Source organism: Thamnophis elegans, chromosome 14, assembly GCF_009769535.1.
Source record: "Thamnophis elegans isolate rThaEle1 chromosome 14, rThaEle1.pri, whole genome shotgun sequence".
NCBI classification, from domain to species: Eukaryota; Metazoa; Chordata; class Lepidosauria; order Squamata; family Colubridae; genus Thamnophis; species Thamnophis elegans.
In genome coordinates this window covers 9,059,453-9,083,844 of record NC_045554.1, presented here as the reverse complement: position 1 = coordinate 9,083,844, position 24,392 = coordinate 9,059,453, and the positions used below count along the sequence as shown (strand labels likewise).

The 24,392-nt window shown below is 44.8% G+C and overlaps 1 protein-coding gene across 1 annotated transcript in view; it reads right to left on the bottom strand.

Moving 5' to 3' along the window:
- Positions 1-272: 272 nt before the first annotated feature.
- LOC116517846 (sorting nexin-29-like) overlaps positions 273-24,392 on the bottom strand; it is an 83,559-nt gene continuing 59,439 nt past the window's right edge. The window contains exons 6-7 of the mRNA XM_032231019.1: positions 19,548-19,688; positions 273-431 (exon numbers count right to left, since the gene is read on the bottom strand). Coding sequence (XP_032086910.1) covers positions 288-431; positions 19,548-19,688 — 285 coding nt within the window. The 3' untranslated portion in view covers positions 273-287. The remainder of the gene's footprint in view (positions 432-19,547; positions 19,689-24,392) is intronic.

Below are 24,392 nucleotides of genomic sequence, written 5' to 3'. Positions count from 1 at the left end.
TACAATTCTATTCATCACAAAAGATCTATTTGCTGCTATCAATGCAATCCAATTGCACTTCAAATGAAGTAGTGCCGCTGTTTTTGTTTTTAAGCTCCCTTCTCTCTCAAAAACAACAACAACGTTTAATCCTTTTTGTGCTGCATGAAGGCTGCGTCTTAAACCACACTCCAAGTTGCGACAACCTCACAGAAGTCCTCCTTCAGGGTTTTTGTTCCCCTTTTTATAAATTACTAAGAACTAAGAAAAATACCACTCAACGCCCCATTTAAACGATCGAGAGATACTTACACGAAAAAGGGCATCAGTTGGATGAGAGTCTCTTTTTTGGGGTTGGCAATGAATTCCGGCAGAGCCTGGATGACTTTGTTCATCACGTTTCTTAAGTAGTTTTGCAACTGCTTCCGTCGTTCCTCCACGAACTTTGCATCCTAAGGGAAAGCGAGGAGAGAAGCCTGAATTCGCCCAGCTTTGGCAAGTTAAATCTCTTCTTACCAAGGCTTCCAGGGAGCGCGAAGCAAACTCCTTGTCCTGACAAAAACCCCTTTGATTAATTGATTGTGGATTCTGCTCATTCACATCCAGCAAAGTTTTTCGAGGGAGGATTTACAGTCACAGACCTTATCTGGCTTGGAGAGCTGCCAGGCCGATATCTGCAGAACTTGGCAAGGAGTCTCGGAGAGTCACGAACCAATTAAGTGAAGTATTGCTCTCCTGCAAACTCCACTCCCCTTTCGCTCCTCTTTTATTCCCTATGGGAGGGGCCATTCATCATCCACCTGTGGCCTTAATCCCAAGTCGACCCCTGTTCTTTAGCTGTTCCCTTCATCTGGCAACTCTACTCATGCGCACACTGGGAACAGGCTCCAGCTCCAGTGCCTGCGAAGACCAGATGGCCTGCGCGTCAGAAATCAGAAGAGCAGCTGGCGATAACATGTGTGTCCCCAGAGAGGCCATACCAGCCATACGTTCGCCATCATGGGCTAAGCGATCAGTCATAAGCCGGGGACTACCTATACAAGCCTTTATAGGAGGCTAAATACAGCACAGCGAGTGGACAAGAACTCTGAGCGAAACGGAGCTTCTTTGGGAAAGTTTGTCCTGAACAAACTTACCTTTCAAAAATCACTTTTGCTCCAACTTTTGTTGTTCTTTTTTTTAAACAACAAACCGCACAAGGAACCACACTATCCAGCCAAGGGCTAAGCTTATATTGGCACAAACTAGGGCACCGCCATTCATACCAGCCTCTTCCAATTTACTTCCCACGTTCCTCTGTGTCAGGCCTGCAGCGATTCCTTTAAGAATCTTTGACCTGCCACACTCTTATTAAGGGGGGGATTTAGCAAAGGGTAGAATGTGTTGTTTTCAAAGTAAGAAATTCTTTCCTAGAAGCTCAAGGCCATCTTTTGTCTTCCAAACCTGAACACCCGGACGGAAGCAGTTAGGCGTGGACGCCAGCGTGGAAGAAGGAGATTGGACCATGTGATGGACTGTGGGTGTGGGGGCAAGATCATGAACTTTTAGCTGGGTGGGATTCTGATGTAACTCCCAGAGTCGGAATCCCATAGCACTATGCCAACATGCCTGCTTTATTAAATTGGAACTTTAAGCATAGTTTTGGCTTCGACTCTGATTTAATTTTACATGGTATTTGGAAAGCTGGACACTCCACTTGACAGCCTATTAGAAGCAAGAAATCTCTGGAAAGGAACCCAAGGATGGGGGAAAATTGGGCTGGTAGACCAGCTTAAGGAAAAGTTTTTTTCTTTTTTTAACAATTTGCAGGACTGCGTTTCCGACGGCTTTTTCTTTGCCGACAGCTGCGCAGATGACCATGTAGAAGCTCGCCGGAGGCAGTGATGGTTACATAAACAACGGAAAGCTTTAAAACCTGGGTAACACCAAAAGCCCGAGGGGGGGGGGAGGAGAAAAACTCACACCGGTTCTTCCCTAATTGAGGATGGCAGCGTTCCTCCATCTCAGCGATTTTTAAGAGCTGTGAACTTCAAGTCCCAGAACTTCCCAGCCGCTGAACCTAGTTTTAATCTGCATTCGGAAATGTACGGTTTGTTTTTTCTGTGCTACCATTTGGAAGGGTGAGGAGGAGTGGGGTGGGGGGAAGGAGAAGACTCTTCTTCAGGTCAAAGGGAGAAATGGTTTTAGGAAGCGAGAGGTTGCTAATTCCTTCCAACAGACGGATGTCACTGCCGATTTAGCGTGACATGCAAAACTGGCGTGGGGAACGTGAAAGATTTATAGGAATTTAAGCATGAAGATAGGAAGGATCTGACTCAAGCTGGCATTTCTCCTTTTCCCTCCATATAATATCCAAGAACAAGGAGAGGTCATTGTAGTAGTCCTTAATTTTTTATAGTTATCACTTGGAAAACTTCTTTAGAACTACTTAAAACGGAAGGAGACTTCGTCTACTAAGTCTAACTAAGCACTCAGAGTTGTTAACCTAATATTGTAAAGCTTCCCCTCCCGCAACATTGTACTGCAAACCCGGGCATACAAAACCTTTGCCGGACCAATCCTCGAATACAGCTCGTCTGCCTGGAATCCACATTGTATATCGGGCATTAATACGATTGAGCGGGTCCAGAGGTATTTCACGAGAAGAGTCCTCTACTCCTCTGCTCACAATAGAATCCCTTATGCCACCAGGCCAATGCCGACTGGCGACTACCCGGAGGAGAGCCTTCTCTGTGGCTGCTCCGACCCTCTGGAACGAGCTCCCCGTGGAGATTCGAACCCTTACCACCCTCCAGGCCTTCCGCAAAGCCCTTAAAACCTGGCTGTTCCGACAGGCCTGGGGCTAAAGAGTTTTTGCCCCCCTTCTCGAATGGTATGGTTGTTATATGTTTTTAAATTTTGTATTGTTATGTCTCGTCTTTTTTATCCCTCTGTCTGTACCCCCTTCCCTGATTGAATTGTGAGCTGCCCTGAGTCCCCTTCGGGGAAAAGGGCGGCATATAAATGTAATCAATCAATCAATCAATCAATCAGGCTCGAAGTTTTGGGCTTGGACAACCTGGAATTACGCAGCCAGCGGTCGGACCTAAGCATGGCACACAAAAGTATCTGCTACAACATCCTACCTGTCAACGACTACTTCAGCTTCAACCGCAATAATACTCGGGCAAAGAATAGATACAAACTCAAGGTCAACCGCTCCAAACTCGATTGCAGAAAATACAACTTCAGCAACAGAGGGGTCAACGCCTGGAATGCTCTACCTGACTCCGTGGTTACATCCTCAAACCCCCCCACAGCTTCAACCTCAGACTGTCTACCATGGACCTCATCCCATTCCTAAGAGGTCCGTAAAGGGGGCGTGCATAAGCGCACCAGCGTGCCTTCCGTCCCTGTCCTACTGTCCCCATTTATTTGTACTCATTTCCTTTGTTCATGTCCATGTTTATACATATACCCGTTATCTTGTACATGTTCGACCAAGTAAATAAATAAATAAAAATAAAATAAACTCCGCAATCCAACTGTTTTGTCAGTAAAACAGCAGGTATAAGGCCATCCCAACTAAATGCTAATATTATTCTAAAACAACGGAGCCAGCAACTTTGATCTAAGTCATTGCGGCCACATATCAAGGCACCACAGGACCAGATTCTATTTTACAACCATTTTTACGATGGCTGTAAAGCAAGTCACTACAGTCATAAAGTGAATCATGTAGTTGTTACATGAATCCATTCTTCCAAATAGGCTTTTTTTCTTTTTTTTTTGCTGGAAACTGGCTAAAAAAATGTCACACATCGCAGTCAGGTGACTACAGGACGTTGCAATCGGACAACAATTGTGAGCTGGTTGCCAAGTGCCCAAAATGTACTTGACAAATGTGGGGGTGGGGTGGGGAGTCGTAACTTGAGGATGTGTCGTAAGTACTGTAGCTTTTTCAAACTCTGTTGTAACTAACGAACGGGTTGGGTAAAACAACTCTCCATAAGAGTCAATGGAGATTCTTGGTCATCTGCAGATCTGTACATTGGAGAAACAAAATAACTGCTTCACAGACCTGTGGCCCAACATAGGAGACCAAACCCATCAGGACAAGAATTAGCTGTCCATCTCATTTGAAAGAGAAAGGTCACTCTTTTAAGAATGGCAAAGTCCACATTCCGGACAGAGAGAACCATTGGTTTGAAAGAGGGGGTCAAGGAGGCCATTACATTAAAATTGAACCGTCCTCCCTTGGCTGAGGGGGAGGGATACGACACCATCTATTTCTCTTGTTACAATACCTTCAGCAGTTTTAATAGCAATAGCAGCTAGACTTATATACCGCTTCATAGGGCTTTCAGCCCTCTCTAAGCAGTTTTACAGAGTCAGCATATCGCCCCCAACAATCCGGGTCCTCATTTCACCCACCTCGGAAGGATGGAAGGCTGAGTCAACCTTGAGCCGGTGAGATTAGAACCGCTGAACTGCAGATAACAGTCAGCTGAAGTGGCCTGCAGTACTGCACCCTAACCACTGCGCCACCTCGGCTTTTAAGAAAGCTCCACATCCATTTGCACCACTCAGGTGACCCTGAGGACAACAGATAAACCTCCAAGTGGTCTCAAGGACTCTTTAAAAGAATGCAAATGACCAGCTCTGTCTGCAAGGAATATAAACCCTTCCATTCCCCCACCATCCAGTCAGAGCTGAATAAGCTTCTTGGATGACCGACAGCTGGTCATTTGCATCCTTTTAAAAGGGTCGTTGAGGCCACTTGGAGGTTAGTTTGAAAGAAGACGGGTCGAAGAGGCCGTCTATGTCCAAATTGGACAGCCCTCTCTCAACAGAGGAGAAGGAATGCGGCATCATCTATCTCCAGTCTACAACATGGTCCTTTCAACCGGCCCAAGAAGGCTCCACATCCATTTGCACCACTCGGGTGACCTTGAGGACATTGATAAACCTCCAATTGACCTCAAGGACTCTTTAAAAGAATGCAAATGCCCAGCTGTCTGCAAGGAATACAAATCCTTGCATTCCCCACCATCCAGTCAGAGCTGAATAAGCTTCTTGGATGACCGACAGCTGGTCATTTGCATCCTTTTTAAAGGGTTGTTGAGGCCACTTGGAGGTTAGTTTGAAAGAAGACGGGTCGAAGAGGCCGTCTATGTCCAAATTGGACAGCCCTCTCTCAACAGAGGAGAAGGAATGCGGCATCATCTATCTCCAGTCTACAACATGGTCCTTTCAACCGGCCCAAGAAGGCTCCACATCCATTTGCACCACTCGGGTGACCTTGAGGACATTGATAAACCTCCAATTGACCTCAAGGACTCCCTAAAAGGATGCAAATGACCAGCTGTCTGCAAGGAATACAAATCCTTGCATTCCCCACCATTCAGCCAGAGCTGAAGAACTTTCTTGGATGAGAAGTAAAACATCTTCAAGGAAAAATAAAGGAAGTCCAGTTACTAACAACCTTTCGGACAATCTTAAGCCGAGGACCATAGGTTTGGTTCCCCACGCAGGTGTAAATATATAAACTGCGATGTACGCAACAACCTGATTCATATCTTAAGTACATATTTCAATAGCAACAGAAAGGAAGCGTAAAAGTACGAAGCAACAAATTGTTAATGGCTCCAAAGAGGCCAATAAGGATTGGTAGACAATATTGTTCGAACGTGCACAGATTTTTCTTATTGTCAGCTTAAAAACTCCCCGAGGAGATACGGCTGCTCAATGAACAGGAAACCTTTATGGGCCCATTTAATGATCATGCGAGAAATCGCTATTCGGGGAGCTTTAAGTACATTGATCAAAATATTAACAGGAAACGTGACAGAGAGGATTCCGTTTTAGAAAGCAACGGCTTTCGTTTGGTACAGTACGAGGTAGTCCTTGACTTACATCAGGGGTGTCAAACTCAAGGCCCGGGGATGTTCTGACCAAGGCTTCCCGAGAGCATGAAGCAAATTCCTTGTCCAACAAAACCCTCCTTTTACAGTGAATTTTGCTCATTCACATCCAGCAAAGTCTTTCAAGGGATGATTTACAGTCACAGACCTTCTCTGGCTTGGAGAGCCGACAGGCCGATATCTGCAAAACTTGGCAAGGAGTCTTGGAGAGTCACATACCAATTAAACGAACTAATTTTCTCCTACAAACTCCACTCCCCTTTCGCTCCTCTTTTCTTTCTTCTGGGAGGGGCCATTCATCATCCATCTGTGGCCTTACTCCCAAATCGACCCCCGTTCTTTAGCTGTTCCCTTTGTCTGGCAACTCTGTGCATGCGCACACTGGGAACAGGCTCCAGCTGTTCCTCTGCCTCACTGATGTCTGACACTGAAGGCAGCTGATAACTGTCATACAGCCCTGGCCCCCTTTCTGCCTCCGACACAGAGCCCTCCTCAGAGCTTTCCCCAGACTCCAGGACTGGCCCATCACCCTCCGCAACCTCCTCACTGTCTGATTCTGCGTGGGCCATCCTGGAAATAGTGAAGGATCAGCCCGCGGTGCCTCTGCCAGCAAAAACGGATCTTGGGAGGGCTCCCGGGCTCCATTTTCTACCTGTATTGTACCTGTATTGTATTTGGAATAGGATGTCTGTATTTTTATTTGGTGGTTCGAATCCCTAGCGCCGTGTAACGGAGTGAGCTCCCGTTGCTTGTCCCAGTTTCTGCCAACCTAGCAGTTCGAAAGCACGTCAAAAATGCAAGTAGAAAAATAGGGACCACCTTTGTTGGGAAGGTAACAGTATTCCATGTACCTTTGGCATTTAGCCATGCCCGCCACGTGACCACGGAGACGTCTTCGGACAGCGCTGGCTCTTCAGCTTTGAAACTGAGATGAGCACCGCCCCCTAGAGTCAGGAATGATTAGCACGCATGTGCGAGGGGAACCTTTACCTTTAGACAGGCACTGGAGAAATAATGACTTTCTCAGTGGGCTTGTTTTTCTGTTGTTTTTTTCTTTGCTCTTGTTTTAGATCTTCAAAAAGGAGTCAAACTTTCACCAGCCCCAGAAGTGTTTGCAAATTACACTTGGTCTCTAACAACTGTTGAACAGCTGGAGCGGAGACATTATGGGGGGGCTTCTAAAAATATCTCAGGACCATGTCAGGCTGCCACTAATGCCATAGGGGTCCACGATTCTGGGAAACGTTAAAAACACAGATGCCACTTGATTATTCAGCGATTCTAATTGAAGCTCCTAACGGAGAAGACCACCCTCCTTTTCCCAGGCTTCGGGCTCCCTATCATGCCAACCCTTTTTTTTTTCCAATATATTATTATTATTTTAATGAAAAACAAAATAAAGAGAGATTTGACATGCTGCAAAGTGCCAGGCTCCAGCACCAATCTTCTTAACGAATCCCTCTGGGGAATAGCAGGAAACAACTAACCACAAGGCTTTCGCGAACTTGCTGCAATTCATCGTCTTCCCCAGAATTGTGATGGCAATCGTTCTGAAATCTCCTGGGCAATTGTTGTGGAATGACTCACAGTTTTAGGACAAGCAGCTAGCCCCAAAGGTAGCCTATTCTTTTTTAGAGGCTAAGACAAGGAAGTTATGCTCCTGACTTCCAAAGTATAGTCAACTATTCATTCTCTCTCCCTCCCTCCCTCTTTCCTTTCTTTCTTTCTCTCCCTCCCTCTCTTCCTCCCTCCCTCCCTTTCCTTTTTTTCTTTTTCTGTGTTTTCTTCTTTTGCTATCTTTCTGTTTCCATCATCTATGTCTCTCTGTCTGTTTGTCTGTCTGTCTATCTATCTATCTATCTATCTATCTATCTATCTATCTATCTATCTATCTATCTATCATCTATCTATCTATCATCTAATTTATCTTATTTATCAAATCTATCATCTATCTAAACTATCTATCAATCATATACTCTATCATCTAAGTTATCCACCTCCTAATCTCAATTATCTATCTATCTATCTATCTATCTATCTATCTATCTATCTATCTATCTATCTATCTATCCATCCATCCATCCATCCATCCATCCATCCATTCTATTATCTACCTATCTACCTATCTATCTATCTATCTATCTATCTATCTATCTATCTATCTATCTATCTATCTATCTATCATCTATCTATCATCTAATTTATCTTATTTATCAAATCTATCATCTATCTAAACTATCAATCATATACTCTATCATCCATGTTATCTACCTCCTAATCTATCAATCATCCATCCATCCATCCATCCATCTATCCATCTATCATCTAATTTATCAAATCCATCATCAATCTAAACTATCTATCAATCATATATTCTATCATCTAAGTTATCCACTGCCTAATCTATCATCTATCTATCTATCTATCTATCTATCTATCTATCTATCTATCTATCTATCTATCTTTTTACTTATCATCTAATCTACATCTATCATCTAATTCATCTTATTTGTCAAATCTATCATCTATCTAAACTATCAATCATATACTCTATCATCCATGTTATCTACCTAATCTATCAATCATCCATCCATCCATCCATCCATCCATCCATCCATCCATCTATCATCTAATTTATCAAATCTATCATCTATCTACTATCTATCAATCATATATTCTATCATCTAAATTATCCACCACCTAATCTGTCAATTATCTATCTATCTATCTATCTATCTATCTATCTATCTATCTATCTATCTATCTATCTATCTCTATCTATCTATCTATCTATCATCTATCTAATCTACATATATCATCTAATTTATCTTATTTGTCAAATCTATCATCTATCTAAACTATCAATCATATACTCTATCATCTAAGTTATCTACTGCCTAATCTATCAATCTTCCATCCATCTATCTATCTTGACTCAGCCTGCCATCCTCGATAAAATGAGGACACCAGATTGTTAAATACAATATGCTGACTCTGTAAACCGCTTAGAGAGGGCTGTAAAGCACTGTGAAGCAGCATATAAGCCTAAGTGCTATTGCTATCCATCTATCATGTATCAATGATCTGTCTCCTGCCTTTATTACTTTGACAAACAACTCAAGATGGCAAACACATCCAAAACAGCTTCCTTCTCCTGTTTTCTCAACAACAGGAAGCCTATAAGGTGAGTTAGGCTGAGAGAGAACGATTGGCTCCAAAGTCATTGAAGTAGATTTCAAAACACAAAGTTCATCAAACTTCCTTGATCTTCTAAAAACGTCAGAGAATTACACAGGAATTCCCCATTCCACAGTCTTTGGTTCAGTTGGAGCTTCGAAGTTATTTCAGTTTGCCCTCTGCAAACATCCTCCTCTGTTTTCACCTTCTCAGGTAACCACAAAGCACTGACCAACTTTTGCAATGTTCTCTCTCTCGGGTCATTTTTAGCAAGGCTATAAATACCTCACCCAATGGGATTCCCCCCTCCTCCCGCCACCTGCTTTGCTCAAAACTTTTCAATCTGAAACCCTGCACGTTTCCTCGGGGATTCTGCATGTCCTTGGAAAAAAAAGCAGGAGAAAGTCCAGAGGAACCAAATTAGATGGAATATATTAGCAGAAGGGGACGCGGAGGCTCGGTGGCTAGGATGCTGAGCTTGTCAATCAGAAAGATCGGCCGTTTGGCGGTTCGAATCCCTAGCGCCGTGTAACGGAGTGAGCTCCCATTACTTGCCCCAGGTTCTGGCAACCTAGCAGTTCAACAGCACGTCAAAAATGCAAGTAGAAAAATAGGAACCACCTTTGGTGGGAAGGTCACAGTGTTCTGTGCGCCTTCGGCATTTAGTCATGCTGGCCACACGACCATGGAGACGTCTTTGGACAGCGCTGGCTCTTTGGCTTTGAAATGGAGACAAGCACCGCCCCCTAGAGTCAGGAACAACTAATATGTGAGGGGGAGACCTTTACCTATATTACCAACGGTGGAGAAATATTCAGCAGGGCCTTTCTCTTCCAGCATCTGTTCATATGCACAGCTTATATCTTCCTGCCCTTTGGGTGAAAAATGTCAAAAGTGTATCTTAAAATTAAAGCTGAATTTCACCTTTAACTCATTACTTGCAACTAATCTTGCATATTATGGAATGAAAAGGTCAACGTGTAGACACAGAGGCCTCTGATTTGCAATATTATTAGCCAGGGAAATATAATTGGAGGGGAGAGGCAAAGGCCTTGACTTAGCCATCAACTTCTACCATGGAATTATTTCTTTGTGTTGCTTGCTGAAATTCCAACTCTGAGTGGTTGGCTAAACCGTAATGGGATTTGCTTGATTCTGGATTGTCATGGTGAGCTACTATGGTTAAGAATCCACAGATGTTTGAAATCTCTGTTTCAAAGCCGAAGAGCCAGCGCTGTCCAAAGACGTCTCCGTGGTCATGTGGCCGGCATGACTCAACGCCGAAGGCTCACGGAACGCTGTTAACCTTCCCACCAAAGGTGGTCCCTATTTTTCTACTTGCATTTTTACGTGCTTTCGAACTGCTAGGTTGGCAGAAGCTGGGACAAGTAACGGGAGCTCACTCCGTTATGCGGCACTAGCGATTCGAACCGCCAAACTGCTGACCTTTCTGATTGACAAGCTCAGTGTCTTAGCCACTGAGCCACCGCATCCCTTAGTACTACAACATAAGCCCTGTAATTTTATTCTCTTATTTCACGATTGATCTGCAAAACGTTTTCACGGAGTAAGTTTCTCGAGTGGCTAATCTACTTTCGGCACTTGCGCGATAGAGTTTCACCGGACTGCACATTTCCTCGCTTTGAAGCCTCCAATAGTTTTTTTTAATTTACTCTACTGGATTTACAAACAGATCAAGGAAAGACAGGGCGCAGAAATTCTAGGAAGAACAATGAAAACAATCGCTTATTATCAAAAGATTGCAAAGCCCCCTCTCCATAAATCAACCACTTCATAATTGCTTCCTTTCCTTTTTTGGCCAAAAGACTGGAAAAGGATACATAAATCAAAAACCTTAAATATTGATTTGTACACTTCGAAAAGAATGAACGCTTGGAAAGTTTTGTTAACCTTGCAACCTTCTGCAACGGAGGGGGGGGGGGTTTCCTTTTTTTTAAAAAAAAAAAACCCTGTTCACAATTGTTATCACTTTTGACCTGTGACGGTTACAGATGGTTTTTCCTCTCTAACAAAGCGGCTGAGAAAGAATGAGTCAGATCAGGGCCGCTGACTTGCAACAGCCCACCAGCCAAGGATGAAATTTTGTCATTCATGCTTTGTTCTTCCTGTTGAAGTATCAAACCTTGGCCTCTGCTTTTCAGAACAGGTCTTCTTTATAGAGGGGACAAAAAAAATAACATTCCATTATCGTTACCTTGAATGCGTGGGGGTGGAAAAATGCTTCCCTGGAACGAACCAACATCTGGGTGTAAATAATACCTCCATGTTTACACAGAGGTAAAGTGTCAACTTGTAAAGCGTTACATTGGAGGGAGGATTCCATGCATACCTTCGCCCAGAGCCGGATCTCATATTTCTACAACCTGGTTGGTGGATATGATTTATGACACAGACTGAGGGAGGGGAGAGTTAGGGGTAAAGTGCAAAGACCATTAAGCAGAAATCAGTTTCGGCTCCACAGAAGAACATGCCAAAATGTTAATCCTAATAAATGACTGGATTTCTTTTGAACTTTGTCTCAAGGCTCGTAAATTAATTAGGTCATCTTTTGGAAACTTCACATAACGTTTCTTACAAGCCCAGCAGCCCCCAAAGATCAGCCGTGGCCAAAGAGTTGCCAAGGAAGGTGGACCTCCACTCATAAAACTCTGGTTCTTCATAAAGCAAGTGATAATGACAGGGGTAGGAACATTCAGCCGATTTGGACCGGTTTGGGCGAACTGATTGTGATGACCTGTGGGTGGGCCAAGGTCTGAACAACATAAGCAAATACCCTCACCCAAGATCCAACAAAGGTAGGGTAGCCCTCAGCCACAATAGGAATTGCCCAACAAGCCTATTCATTCCATCAGCCAAACTTCAACCAAACTCAGCTCAAACTCCTAGGATTTGTACATGGCCCCATGGGAGTCTGACAACAGCCAATATAATACATGCTCTTGCGCAGAAACAGGAAGCTCAAGGGCAAAGCCCAAGAGAAGGTATAAAAACCCCTCACTCTCAACTCCATATGGTCAGCTGCACCAGAATCGCATGTGTTTGGTGGCTCTGCTTCATCAATAAATGGGCCCTCTTCGAGCCTTCATTGAAAAATGAAGGAATAAGATTTCTGTTTGAAGGTATGAGATACAAGGATAACAGTGAACATAAGCATACCTGATAGTTGATTGGTGGAATTATGTATAACTGAAAATAGTGACATATAAATATAAATGGTTGGTAAAAAAAAAAAAATTCTTTCACATGGGGATTATATAAAGGTATACTGCTATCAAATCGTGACCCATCAAAACCGCGCTCGACTAAACCGCGCCCGATTAAACCGCGTCACTGACGTCATCAACAGGGCGACAACAGCCAGTGCAGAGAAAGAAGGGCGCTTTAAATAGCGCTTTGAAAGCAAGCCGATTCAACTTAAGGTAAGGATTAGGTTTAGGGTTAGGGTTAGGGTTAGGGTTAGGGTTAGGGTTAGGTTAAGGGTTAGGATTAGGTTTAGGGTTAGGTTAAGGGTTAGGTTTAGGGTTAGGTTTAGGTTTAGGGGTTAATTTTAGGTTTAGGGTTTACAGCGTGCTTCTGTCTCTGCGCTGTTGTCGCCCTGTTGATGACGTCAGTGATGCGGTTTAGTCGGGCGCGGTTTTGTGGGTGAACCCTATCAAATAGACAATCAAAAATGTAAGGGAATTATGATTTATTGGGAAAAAAATAATACTAATTGCAATTGAACATATACTGTACAATGAAAGTGAGGTATTTAGTTATACTAGATGAAAAATCTGTGATGGTAAATGTTATTCGAGAATATGGATGTTAAAACATTTGTAACCAAACGACATGCTGTATGTGATGATGCTTTTTTTTTCTTTTTCTCTCTTTGTTTTTCTTTTGTTTGTTTTTTTATCGTTGTGTGTATGTGTTGTCTGTGTAATAAAAATAAAAATTTATATTAAAAAAAAATGGGCCCTCTTTCTAATCAGCCTCCAGCCTCTATTTGGTCTCCAGTGCCTTTCTCCCAGCTTGGAACTGAACCAGCTGGCTATTTCTTCCAATATACTCTTATCAAATAAACTCCAAATTACCACATAGCATGCCTCACGCCCTTCTCAAATGAAGTTAAGTTCCTCCCGTTGTTATGAGCCCAAGAAAATCCTGGGATAAAGCAGCCGAGACAATAGAACGGTAAGAATTTTGTGTGCTGGGTTTGCCTGATCTTATTAAACAGATAATGCGAGTAACAGCCAAACTGGGATCAGAATGCCCTTTTTAAAATAAAATAAAATAAAATGAAAAGCTCCACAGCATGTTCTCTGGAAACCCCTCGGTGAGATCATCTCTAAGCAATAAGTCCTTAGTAGAGATGCTTAATTCTCGTGGTTAATTTTAGAAGCTTAAAGCCGATGCTACGTTGCCTTTCTAAAACAAAAGCTTAAGAGATCGAAATGAGCACGAAGGAATGCACTGAACGGTTTCAAATTGGGAGGGCACCACGTTCATGTCTGGGGATAGTTGTCTCCAAAATGTTTTGATTAATTAAGGTTGGAAGCATTTCAGACACACAAAGATTTGACTACTTCCAGCCACTAGTTCCAGCCATCCAGCCAACGGGGCGTTATCCAGGGGTGGGATTCAGCCGTTTTGAACTGGCTCGGGCCCTGCCCACCCCGCCCTGCCCCACCCCTCCCAGGAGTCTCCACGAGGCCCGTTTTGGATGCCAGGTAAGAGCAGGGCCCACGTGGAGGCTCTGGGAAAGGGAAAAAAAGGGGACTCCCGGAAGTTCCAGAAGTTCGGAAACACTCCACTCCATTCTGTTCCATTCCATTCTAGCATTGATGATGTTACCTAGTTGGGTAGTTCCCTATTTTAAATGCCATTGTAACTTTGAAGAGTCACTAAATGAATGGAGTACCTGTATAGCAATAGCACATAGATTATATACCGCTTCACAGTGCTTTACAGCCCTCTCTAAGAGGTTTAGCCTCTTGCCCCCCAACCATCTGGGTCCTCATTTTACCCACCTCGGAAGGATGGAAGGCTGAGTGAGATTTGAACTGCCAAATTGCAGTCAAGCTGGCAGTCAGCAGAAGTAGCCTGCAGTACTGCATTCTAACCACTGCACCATCATGAACCAACCATCCTTCCTTCCTTCCTTCCTTCCTTCCTTCCTCCCTCCCTCCCTCCCTCCCTCCCTCCCTCCCTCCCTCCCTCCCTCCCTCCCTCCCTTTCTTCTTAGCACTTAGACTTATATACCGCTTCCCAGTGCTTCCCAGCCCTCTCTAAGCAGTTTTAAAGAGTCATCCCCTTGCCCCCAACAATCTGGGTCCTCATTTTACCCACCTCAGAAGGATGGAAGGCTGAGTCAACCTTGAATCTGGTGAGATTCGAACGGCCAAATTGCAGGCAGCCGGCAGGCAGCAGAAGTAGCCTGCAGTACTGCACTCTAACCACGGCGCCACCAAATATTTATAAACAGCAGAGCCCCCTGCATCCACCGCAATGCCACTGTCGTATTTTAGGCATTTTTAAAATATTTTTTACACTGCATTATTCATTTCAAAATGAACCGGAGCTCCATCGCTAGGGAAACCCTACGTTTTAAATAAATAAAAGCTTATTATGTTAAGCAAATACTTTCAGCAGGCATTTCCTTAATAAAGCTGCTGAGTACTCAAGCATGGACAGTATTAGCGATATTTTATGTCTCTGATTTAGCAGACCGGAGATTTAATCGCTTTGAGCAGCTTTTTTTTTTTTTTTCACATGCTAAGAATATAGTCGGATGCACACAAGGCATTGTTCTAACAGGCTGTTCTTCTCTTCGAGACACCGGCTGATGGCAATGTGGAAGGCATAAATATCCACAACCCGACTCCTGAATAGCAGGGCTGATAAATCCATCTAAATTACCCTGCTGAGAAGGCCCAGTGTTCAGTTGTGGGAAGTACGCCCCAAAAAGACAGTGCTGGAAACCTCACAGCACCAGAGACTTCAGAAAACAGTGTCAAGAGCCCCCTTTAAGAAAACCAAGAAGCACCAGGCGGAAGGAAAACTCAGAGCAGCCGCAAAAGTAACAGAAACAGCCAACCCAAAGCTTAGGGAAAGACCATACAGTTGTGGCCCGCTGGCGGTCAGTGGAGCTGGCAGCAGAGTCAGACAGTGAGGAGGTTGGGGAGGAAGATGGGCCAGTCCTGGGGGCTGAGGAAGGCTCAGACGAGGGCTCTGCGTTGTAGGCAGAGAGGGGAGCTAGACAGCAGTGAGGCAGAAGAACAGCTGGAGCCTGTTCCCAGTGTGCACATGTGCAGAGCTGCCAGAAGACAAGAACAACTAAGAAAGCAGGGTCGACTTCGGAGTAAAGCCACACCTTAGAGGTGATTAGCAATAGCAATAGCAATAGCAGTTAGACTTATATACCGCTTCATAGGGCTCTCAGCCCTCTCTAAGCGGTTTACAGAGTCAGCATATTGCATATTGCCCCCAACAACAATCCAGGTCCTCATTTTACCCACCTCGGAAGGATGGAAGGCTGAGTTAACCTTGAGCCGGTTAGATTAGAACTGCTGAACTGCAGATAATTGATTGGCCCCTCCCATAGGAAACAAAAGAGGAGCGAACGGGGAGTGGGCTTTTGCAGGAAACAATTCATTCCTTCGGACGTTTCAAGAGTGGAAAGTTCTGTTTGTGACTATAAGAGACTCTGTGCCAAGTTTTGCCTTGCCCTGTGTTTGGAAACTAGTTATCTGGCAGCTCTCCGAGGGAGATAAGGTGCGTGTGGATAAACATTCCGCTGAAAGACTGTTTTCTAACGCCTGGTTGACTGTGAATGAAAGGAATTCACAGTCGTGTTAAAAAAGAGGGGGTTTGCAGCAGGGGTGGGTTTCTCGCCCCGTTCCAACCGGTTAGGTTGGAACGGGGCTGGCAGCGTCCTCGTGCACGTGCGCGGTGCACACATGCGTACTAGCGTCTGTGCAATGCTCCAGCTGCTCCTGGAGGATCGCACAGGCGCTGTATGCATCCTGCACATGCGTGGAAGCACAGAACTTGTCAAAACCGGGTAAGGAGCGCGGGCGGGGGGGTGGGCCCTTCGCCGTTCCCGGAAGTTACTTACTTCCGGGTTCGCCGACCAACCGGTTCGCGGGGACTGCTGTGAACCGGTTGAAACCCACCCCTGGTTTGCAGGGACCAAGATTCTGATTTATGCGTTTTAAGGAAGCCTAGGTCAGAACACATAGAATCTCCCAACTCATCCTTCCTTCTCACTTAGGGACCTCTGCACAAAGGCCTTGGGGTAACCCCCCCCCACCTCTAAGTCTTGCACCTCCACATAGGAATGGTTTCCTGGAATAGCTCCGTTCTCTAGCATCATAAGAGAAAGAAGAAAATTGTTTCGCTTCCAGTTAATATAAATGTTCCAGTTTCTTGCAGAGCTGATCCTGATAGCAACCCAGTTGTAGCTCAAAGCGTACATTTGTTTGGCATGAAAAGGAAAAAACAAGGGTATCAAAAATGGAACTTATCCTGCTTCTCTCTGTAAGGTTCACCTTGCTATAGGTTTGGGTTGCTTTAAAAAAAAAAAAGTCTTCATCTGACCCTGAATTACAAATACGAATCGTGATATATTTTTTCTTTTTTAAAAATCCCTTTTTAATGGCCCTTAGAGTCCAAAAAAAAAAAAAAAAGACATCAATCTTCCAGGAGAGGGAAAAGCCTTGGAGAAAAAGTGTGAAAATGATCTCCTAATAAGAACTAATGAGACGAGGGAAGCTGCCGAGGAGAGTTTTATCAAGATGCAGCATCTGAGAGAAAAAAATATGCCTGAACGGAAAGTACAATACAATAGCAGAGCTGGAAGGGACCTTGGAGGTCTTCTAGTCCAACCCCCTGCCTAAGCAGGAAACCCTACACCACTTCAGACAAATGGCTATCCAACATTGTCTTTAAAACTTCCAGGGTTGGAGCATTCACAACTTCTGGAGGCAACTTCTGTTCCACTGATTAATTGTTCTAACTGTCAGGAAATTCCTCCTTAGTTCTAGGTTGCTTCTCTCCTTGATTAGTTTCCACCCATTGCTTCTTGTCCTACCCTCAGATGCTTTGGAGAATAGTTTGACTCCCTCTTCTTTGTGGCAGCCCCTGAGATACTGGAACACTGCTATTATGTCTCCCATAGTCCTTCTTTTCATTAAACTAGACATACCCAGTTCCTGCAACCGTTCTTCATATGTTTTAGTCTCCAGTCCCCTAATCATCATTGTTGCTCTTCTCTGCACTCTTTCTAGAGTCTCCATATCTTTTCTACATCGTGGAAACCAAAACCGAATGCCATATTCTAAGTGTGGCCTTACCAAGGCCTTATAAAGTGGTATTAACCCTTCATGTGATCTTGATTCTATCCCTCTGTTTATGCAGCCGAGAACTGTGTTGGCTTTTTTGGCAGCTGCTGCCCACGGCTGGCTCCTATTTAAGTGATAAAGGAGATTCAGAAACGGAGAGGTTGAATGTTTAGACAGATGGCAAAGAATCCTTTTTTTGTACGGGCTGAGGTGGGCAAGAGAGAAAACGAAGGCTAACAGAGTTGGAAGGGACCTTGGAGGTCTTCTAGTCCAGCCCCCTGCTCAAGCAGAAAACCCTAAGGCGGTGATGGCATGCCTGTGGCATGTATGCCACAGGTGGCACACAGAGCCCTCTCTGGGGGCACACGAGCTGTTGACCCAGCCTAGTTTCACCATGCATGTGTGCGCCCCTCCCACTGGCCAGTTTGTTTTTGGGTGTCTGCGCGCATGCGCAGAGGGCGGTGCACCCTCTCCCATGGCCCATTTTTACTCCCAGGAGGCTGCAGGGAGGCCTACTAGGACCAAAAATGGGGCACGAGTCACATGCACGGGGGTCGTGTCACATGCACGGGGGTCGTGTCACATACACGGGGGTCGAGTCACATGCACAGGGTCGAGTCACATGTACAGTGGTCGTGTCACATGCACGGGGTTGTGTCACATGCACGGGAGTCAAGTCACATGCACGGGGGTCAAGTCACATGCACGGGGGTCGAGTCACATGAACGGGAATCGAGTCACATGCACGAGGGTCGAGTCACATGCACGGGATCGAGTCACATGCACGGGGTCAAGTCCCATGCACGGGATCGAGTCCCATGCACAGGAATCAAGTCACATGCACGGGGGTCAAATCACATGCACGGGGGTCGTGTCACATGCACGGGGGTCGAGTCACATGCACGGGGGTCGAGTCACGTACACGGGGGTCGTGTCACATGCACGGGGTCATGTCACATGCACGAGGGTCGAGTCACATGCACGGGGGTCGAGTCACATGCACGGGGGTTGAGTCACATGTACAGTGGTTGAGTCACATGCACGGGGGTCGAGTCACATGCACGGAGGTCGAGTCACATGCAAGGGAGTTGAGTCACATGCACAGGGTCAAGTCACATGCACGGGGGTCGAGTCACATGCACAGGATTCGAGTCACATGCACGGGCGTCGAGTCACATGCACGGGGGTCGAATCACATGCACGGGAGTTGAGTCACATGCACGGGGGTCAAGTCACATGCACGGGGGTCGAGTCAGATGTACAGTGGTTGAGTCACATGCACAGGAGTCGAGTCACATGCACGGGGGTTGAGTCACATGCACGGGGGTCGAGTCACGTACACGGGGGTCGTGTCACATGCACGGGGTCATGTCACATGCACGAGAGTCGAGTCACATGCACGGGGGTCGAGTCACATGCACGGGGGTTGAGTCACATGTACAGTGGTTGAGTCACATGCACGGGCGTCGAGTCACATGCACGGGGGTCGAATCACATGCACGGGAGTTGAGTCACATGCACGGGGGTCAAGTCACATGCACGGGGGTCGAGTCAGATGTACAGTGGTTGAGTCACATGCACAGGAGTCGAGTCACATGCACGGGGGTTGAGTCACATGCACGGGGGTCGAGTCACATGCACGGGGGTCGAGTCACATGGGCGGAGGTCGAGTCACATGCACAGTGGTTGAGTCACATGCACGGGGGTCGAGTCACATGTACAGTGGTCAAGTCACATGCACGGGGGTAGAGTCACATGCACAGTGGTTGAGTCACATGCACGGGGGTAGAGTCACATGCACAGAGGGAGGGGGAAAATAGGGGAGGGTCATGTATGCATGCGCAGGGGGCGGGGGGAGGAGTCATCCATGCATTGCATTATGGGTGCGGGCTTTTGGCCCCACTGCCCTAAGGTACAAAGGTAGTCCTTGAGTTATGACCATAGTGGAGTTTGCACATCACGGTCATAACTCTTGATGGCTGTAAGGCAGGCTGGTCATTTGACCGACATCTCTAACCAGATGGAACTTGGAGGAACCTCAAGCCTTCTTTCGTTGGGGGTGTCACTTGGAACCCTGAAATTAACCCGAATCTCCTTTAACAACACTAACCAGCTCCCTTGGCTCTCGGGGCCCGACAATTACCTTGTTTCCGATGGCTTTTTTGGGTGGGAAGTTAAAGCTTCGGACTTGGTGGTACTTCATCTGCAACTTGTGGTGAAGCCCTCGGAATTCCGTGTATCTTCGATAAACATTCCACTCATCGTCTTTTATCCTGATGTACAGCTGTCAGGAAGAGAGAGAGAGACGAGATCAGTCGGTTTTATCCAAAACCAGGGTACCAGATCGAGATCTTAAATAGACAAGGATACCAGTCTGGCAACATTTCCCCTCGGGAACAACTACCAAAATACTTTGTATCGTGTGCTTTTTATTATTTTTACAAACCACCAGGGGTGAGTATTTACCTGTAAAGGTAAATTCAGGCCATTCAGGCGAGCAGGTAGCTCCGAAGATCAGGTGAGAGCGAACCGGTTCGCTCCAACCAATACTCACCTATATTCCCCCCCCCCTTTTAGCCCAGCTGATAGGCATGGAAAAAAGCTGTTTTGCCACACCTCAGCTGCACTAGAAGGCACCGTATTTTTCAGAGTATAAGACGTTCCGAAGTATAATAAGACTCACATAGCTTTTGGGGAGGAAAACAAGGGGAAAAAAATCTGCTTCTGTCTCCCAGCAATTTGCCTCCTTGCAACAAACAGCAAACAGCACCGACAATATACACTGTGGTATATTTCTGTGCATGTGTGCCTGACCCATAGAAATAGCAAAGAATTGGAGAAATGCACATTAGGGCAGTATATTAAAGCCAGAAAGGTTTCTTAAATGTAGTCCCACTAACTCCTCCAAATTATTTAAATAGATCTACTCTAAACATGACTATGTCGTTATCTAATTAGACAACAGGACCACTGTTACAATTCAGATTATACTTGTACAGAAGCTGTTAAAATTGATGTGGCTTTCTGGAAGCCTTCGTTATTCTCTGCTATTTAAAAGAAGATACAATAACACTGGGCTTCTTCAGATCAAGCATTTATTTTAAAAAGCTTCATTTTGTTTTTGTTTTTGATTGAACATTTAAAAAGCTTTTACAAATATTTACCTTCCCTCCCCCACCCTAACCCATCTCCCCCCCAACCTCCCCCTCCCCCTGACTTCCCAGGGTATAAATCTTTAACAATCATATTCTAAAATAAAGTAAAAAAAACTTTAGCATCATCTTTCACTTGTATTTTAACTCCTCTTTTGTTAAGCTAGCTCTAAACAAATTATATCATTCCTTGCTTTTTCAGTCATAAGCTATCTGGAATTTCTTAGTCCCATATTTATTTTGAATATAATCAATCCATTTTCTCCACTCTAGTTTATATTTCTCATCTGAATGATCCTTGAGGTATGCTGATATTTTAGCCGTCTCTGCTAAGTTTGTTACTTTTAATGTCCATTCTTGAATAGTAGGCAAATCTTCCTTCTTCCAGTATTGCACCACCAACAGTCTTGCTGCCGTTCTTAGGTTCAAAATCAAATTAGTCTCTACAACAGTACAATCAGTAGTTATACCTAACAAGAATAACTGAGGGGTAAACTTTATCCTCTTTTTAAAAATATTTTGCATAATCCACCATATTTTTATCCAAAATGCTTTTGATAGAGGGTGGGGAGGGTGGGAGGGGAGGTAAATATTTGTAAAAGCCTTTTTTTCCCCAAAAAATTTCAATAAAAAAAAAAGAAATAATGGATGGAAACTAATCAAGGAGAGAAGCAACCTAGAATTAAGGAGAAGCTTCCTAACACCGAGGACAATTAACCCATAGAACAGAAGTTGCCTCCAGAAGTTGTGGGTGGAGGTTTTTAAGAAGAGATGGACAGCCACTTATCTGAAATGGTATAGAGCCTCCTACTTGAGCAGGGGGGTGGACTAGAAGATCTCCAAGGTCCCATTCAGCTATATTCTTATTGACTGACTGATTGATCGATTGAAATCGATTGACAATCATTAATCCACTGCTACCAAGTAGGACAAATATTAGAAGCACACCCTAAATTAGTTGATGGTAGAAAAAAAAAAGAAATCTGCTTTAATTTACTTCAAATTACTAGTGATTTGGGTTGGGTTTGGTTTTCTATAGGGACTGTTGAGATTCAGGAAATCATTATTTTATGGTAAGCATAAGTGCTCCCAAATTTCTCTTCACTTGACAGCTTAAATTCCCTGATTGCTAAATGCAACTGTCACAAACGTCTCTGCTATTAATTTTCAGCCTGAACAACACACAAAGATCTCCGCAACGACAAATTCAGAAACGTGTGTTGTGGCCCGCCAGCAGAGCTGGCAGCAGATTCGGACAATGAGGAGGGTTGGGGAGGAAAAAGGGCCAGTCCTGGAGTCTGGGGAAAGCTCTGATGAGGGCTCTGTGTTGGAGGCAGAGAGGGGGCCAGAGCCGTATGCCAGTTATCAGCTGCCTTCAGACATCAGTGAGGCAGAAGAACAGCTGGAGCCTATTCCCAGTGTGTGCATGCGCAGAGTGGCCAGACAAAGGAAACAGCTAAAGAACATGGAGCGACTTGGGAGTGAGGCCACAGGTGGACGATGAATGGCCCCTCCCAGAGGAAATAAAAGAGGAGGGAAAGGGGAGTGGAGTTTGCAGGAGACAATTAGTTCACTTAATTGGTTCATGACTCTCTGAGACTCCTTGCCAAGTTTTGCAAATATCGGCCTGGCAGCTTTCCAAGCCAGATAAGGTCTTTGACTGTAAATCCTCCCTTGAAAGACTTTGCTGGATGTAAATGAGCAGAATTCACAGTACTTTAATAAAAGGGTTTTTTGTCGGGACAAGGAGTTTTTGCTTCATGCTCTCGGGAAGCCTCGTTCAGAACAAGTGCAGTCCAATCCACGCGCAGGGTTAAAGTTTCAGTATCTCTTCAGCAGCATCCGGTTGCCCAGAGCTATTCCAAATTATTATGGATGAATATCACAGCTCTGAAAGATTTCTGCACTCTTGCGCCGTGGTTTTCAATCTTTCGTATCTGAAGGCTTATAAATCATTTTCTCAACCACCTGGCTCCCACGAGGATGGAAATAAAATAATAAAAAAAAACAACTTTGTTCCAGAAGAACATAGATATGTGGAGAGGCAGCCTTTAGGTATGATATTTATCAAGCATGGTAAGTTATAAGGTCGTAATAAATGGGAATATTTCCACGGCCAAGAGTATTGTGATTATAATGGAACAAGTGAGAGACATTATTTGCCGTAAAGTTGGCCTGGTATGCTTCGGCCGGAATAAGAGCTGAACTGGAAAAGTAGATTAACATATTTTTATTGACGCATATACGAGGAGAAGTCTCTACGGATACGAGGTGAGGGGCCCATTAAAAAGGTAATGAATCACTTTACATTAAGTCCTCGACTTACAGCCATTTATTAGAGACTGTTCAAACTTATATGCTATTTTCCCAAAAAATAAGACCTCCCTGGATAATAAGCCCCGTTGGGCTTTTGAACGCATGTGCAAAACTAAGCCTTCACCCGAAAATAAGCCCTTCCCGAAAAATATTGCAGCGCAGCAGCAGCCATGAGGTGACCACACTCGCCGTTTCCTGCACCTCAAAAATAATGACTCCCTGAAAATAAGGCCAAGTGTTTCAGAGGTGGAATTCAGCAGGTTCTGACCAGTTCTGGAGAACCGGTAATGGAAATTTTGAGTAGTTCGGAGAACCGGTAAATACCACCTTTGGCTGGCCACGCCCCCATCTATTCTCTGCCTCCCGAGTCCCAGCTGATCGGGAGGAAATGGGGATTTTGCAGTATCTTTCCCCTGCCCCGCTCACCAAGCCACCAAGCCAGGCCACTCCCACCAAGCCACACCACTCCCACCAAGCCACGCCACTCCCACCAAGCCATGCCCACAGAACCAGTAGTAAAAAATTTGAATTCCACCCCTGAAGTGCTTATTTCAGAGGTCAAAAGAAAATAAGACTCTGTCTTATTTTCGGGGAAACACGGTAATGGCCCTGCAAAATGTGACTTGCAACCATCTTTCACACTTACTACCACTGCAGCATCCCCATGATCATGTGATTTCCTTGGTAACCAACTCATATTTATGACGATTGCTGCATGCCAGGGGTCACACGATCCCCTTTTGTGACCTTCTGACAAGCAATGAGGAAGCCAGATTCATTTAACACCCATTGCTGCTAACTTAAACCACCGGAGTGATTCACTTAACAACTGCGGCAAGGAAGGTGGTAAAGTGGAGAAAAACTCACTTAACAACTGCCTTGCTTAGCAGTGCCTTGCTTAGCGGTGAACATTTTGGGCTCCATTGCGGTGGTAAGTCGAGAACTACCCGTATGGAAGCTGTTCAAACATATTAGGTTTGGCGTGAGTTCTTTCGTTGTTTAGCATCCCTGAATCATCTGTGATAAGGCACGAATGTTCAGCAGCAGCATTATCTGCACCACGTAAAATTTCACAGCATCCCATAGTACTCTCAGCAGGATTGTGCTAATGCTCAATTTCATATTCAGTAATATGGGGGGGGTTGTACATTATTATGAGTTTTCATGCTCCTGAAATTCAAATCTTTGTGGAGCCTTCAGTTGGTTTGAACTAGTCCTTATCAGAAACCACATTCCACCTGGAGAATGTCAACGTTGCTTCAAAGAACTAGAAACTAGAAACTGCTGAGAAGAGCAACCGGGATGATTAGGGGACTGGAGACTAAAACATACGATGAATGGTTGCAGGAACTGGAATTTAGGAATTTAGGAATAAGTTTATTTATAGGCCGCCCTTTTCCATGAGGGGACTCAGGGCGGCTAACAACTTATATGGGAGGGGGATACATACAGTAACATATAACATAACACGTAATTAAAAGAATAACAACATTCATTCAGCATTCGGGTGGGGGCGAATC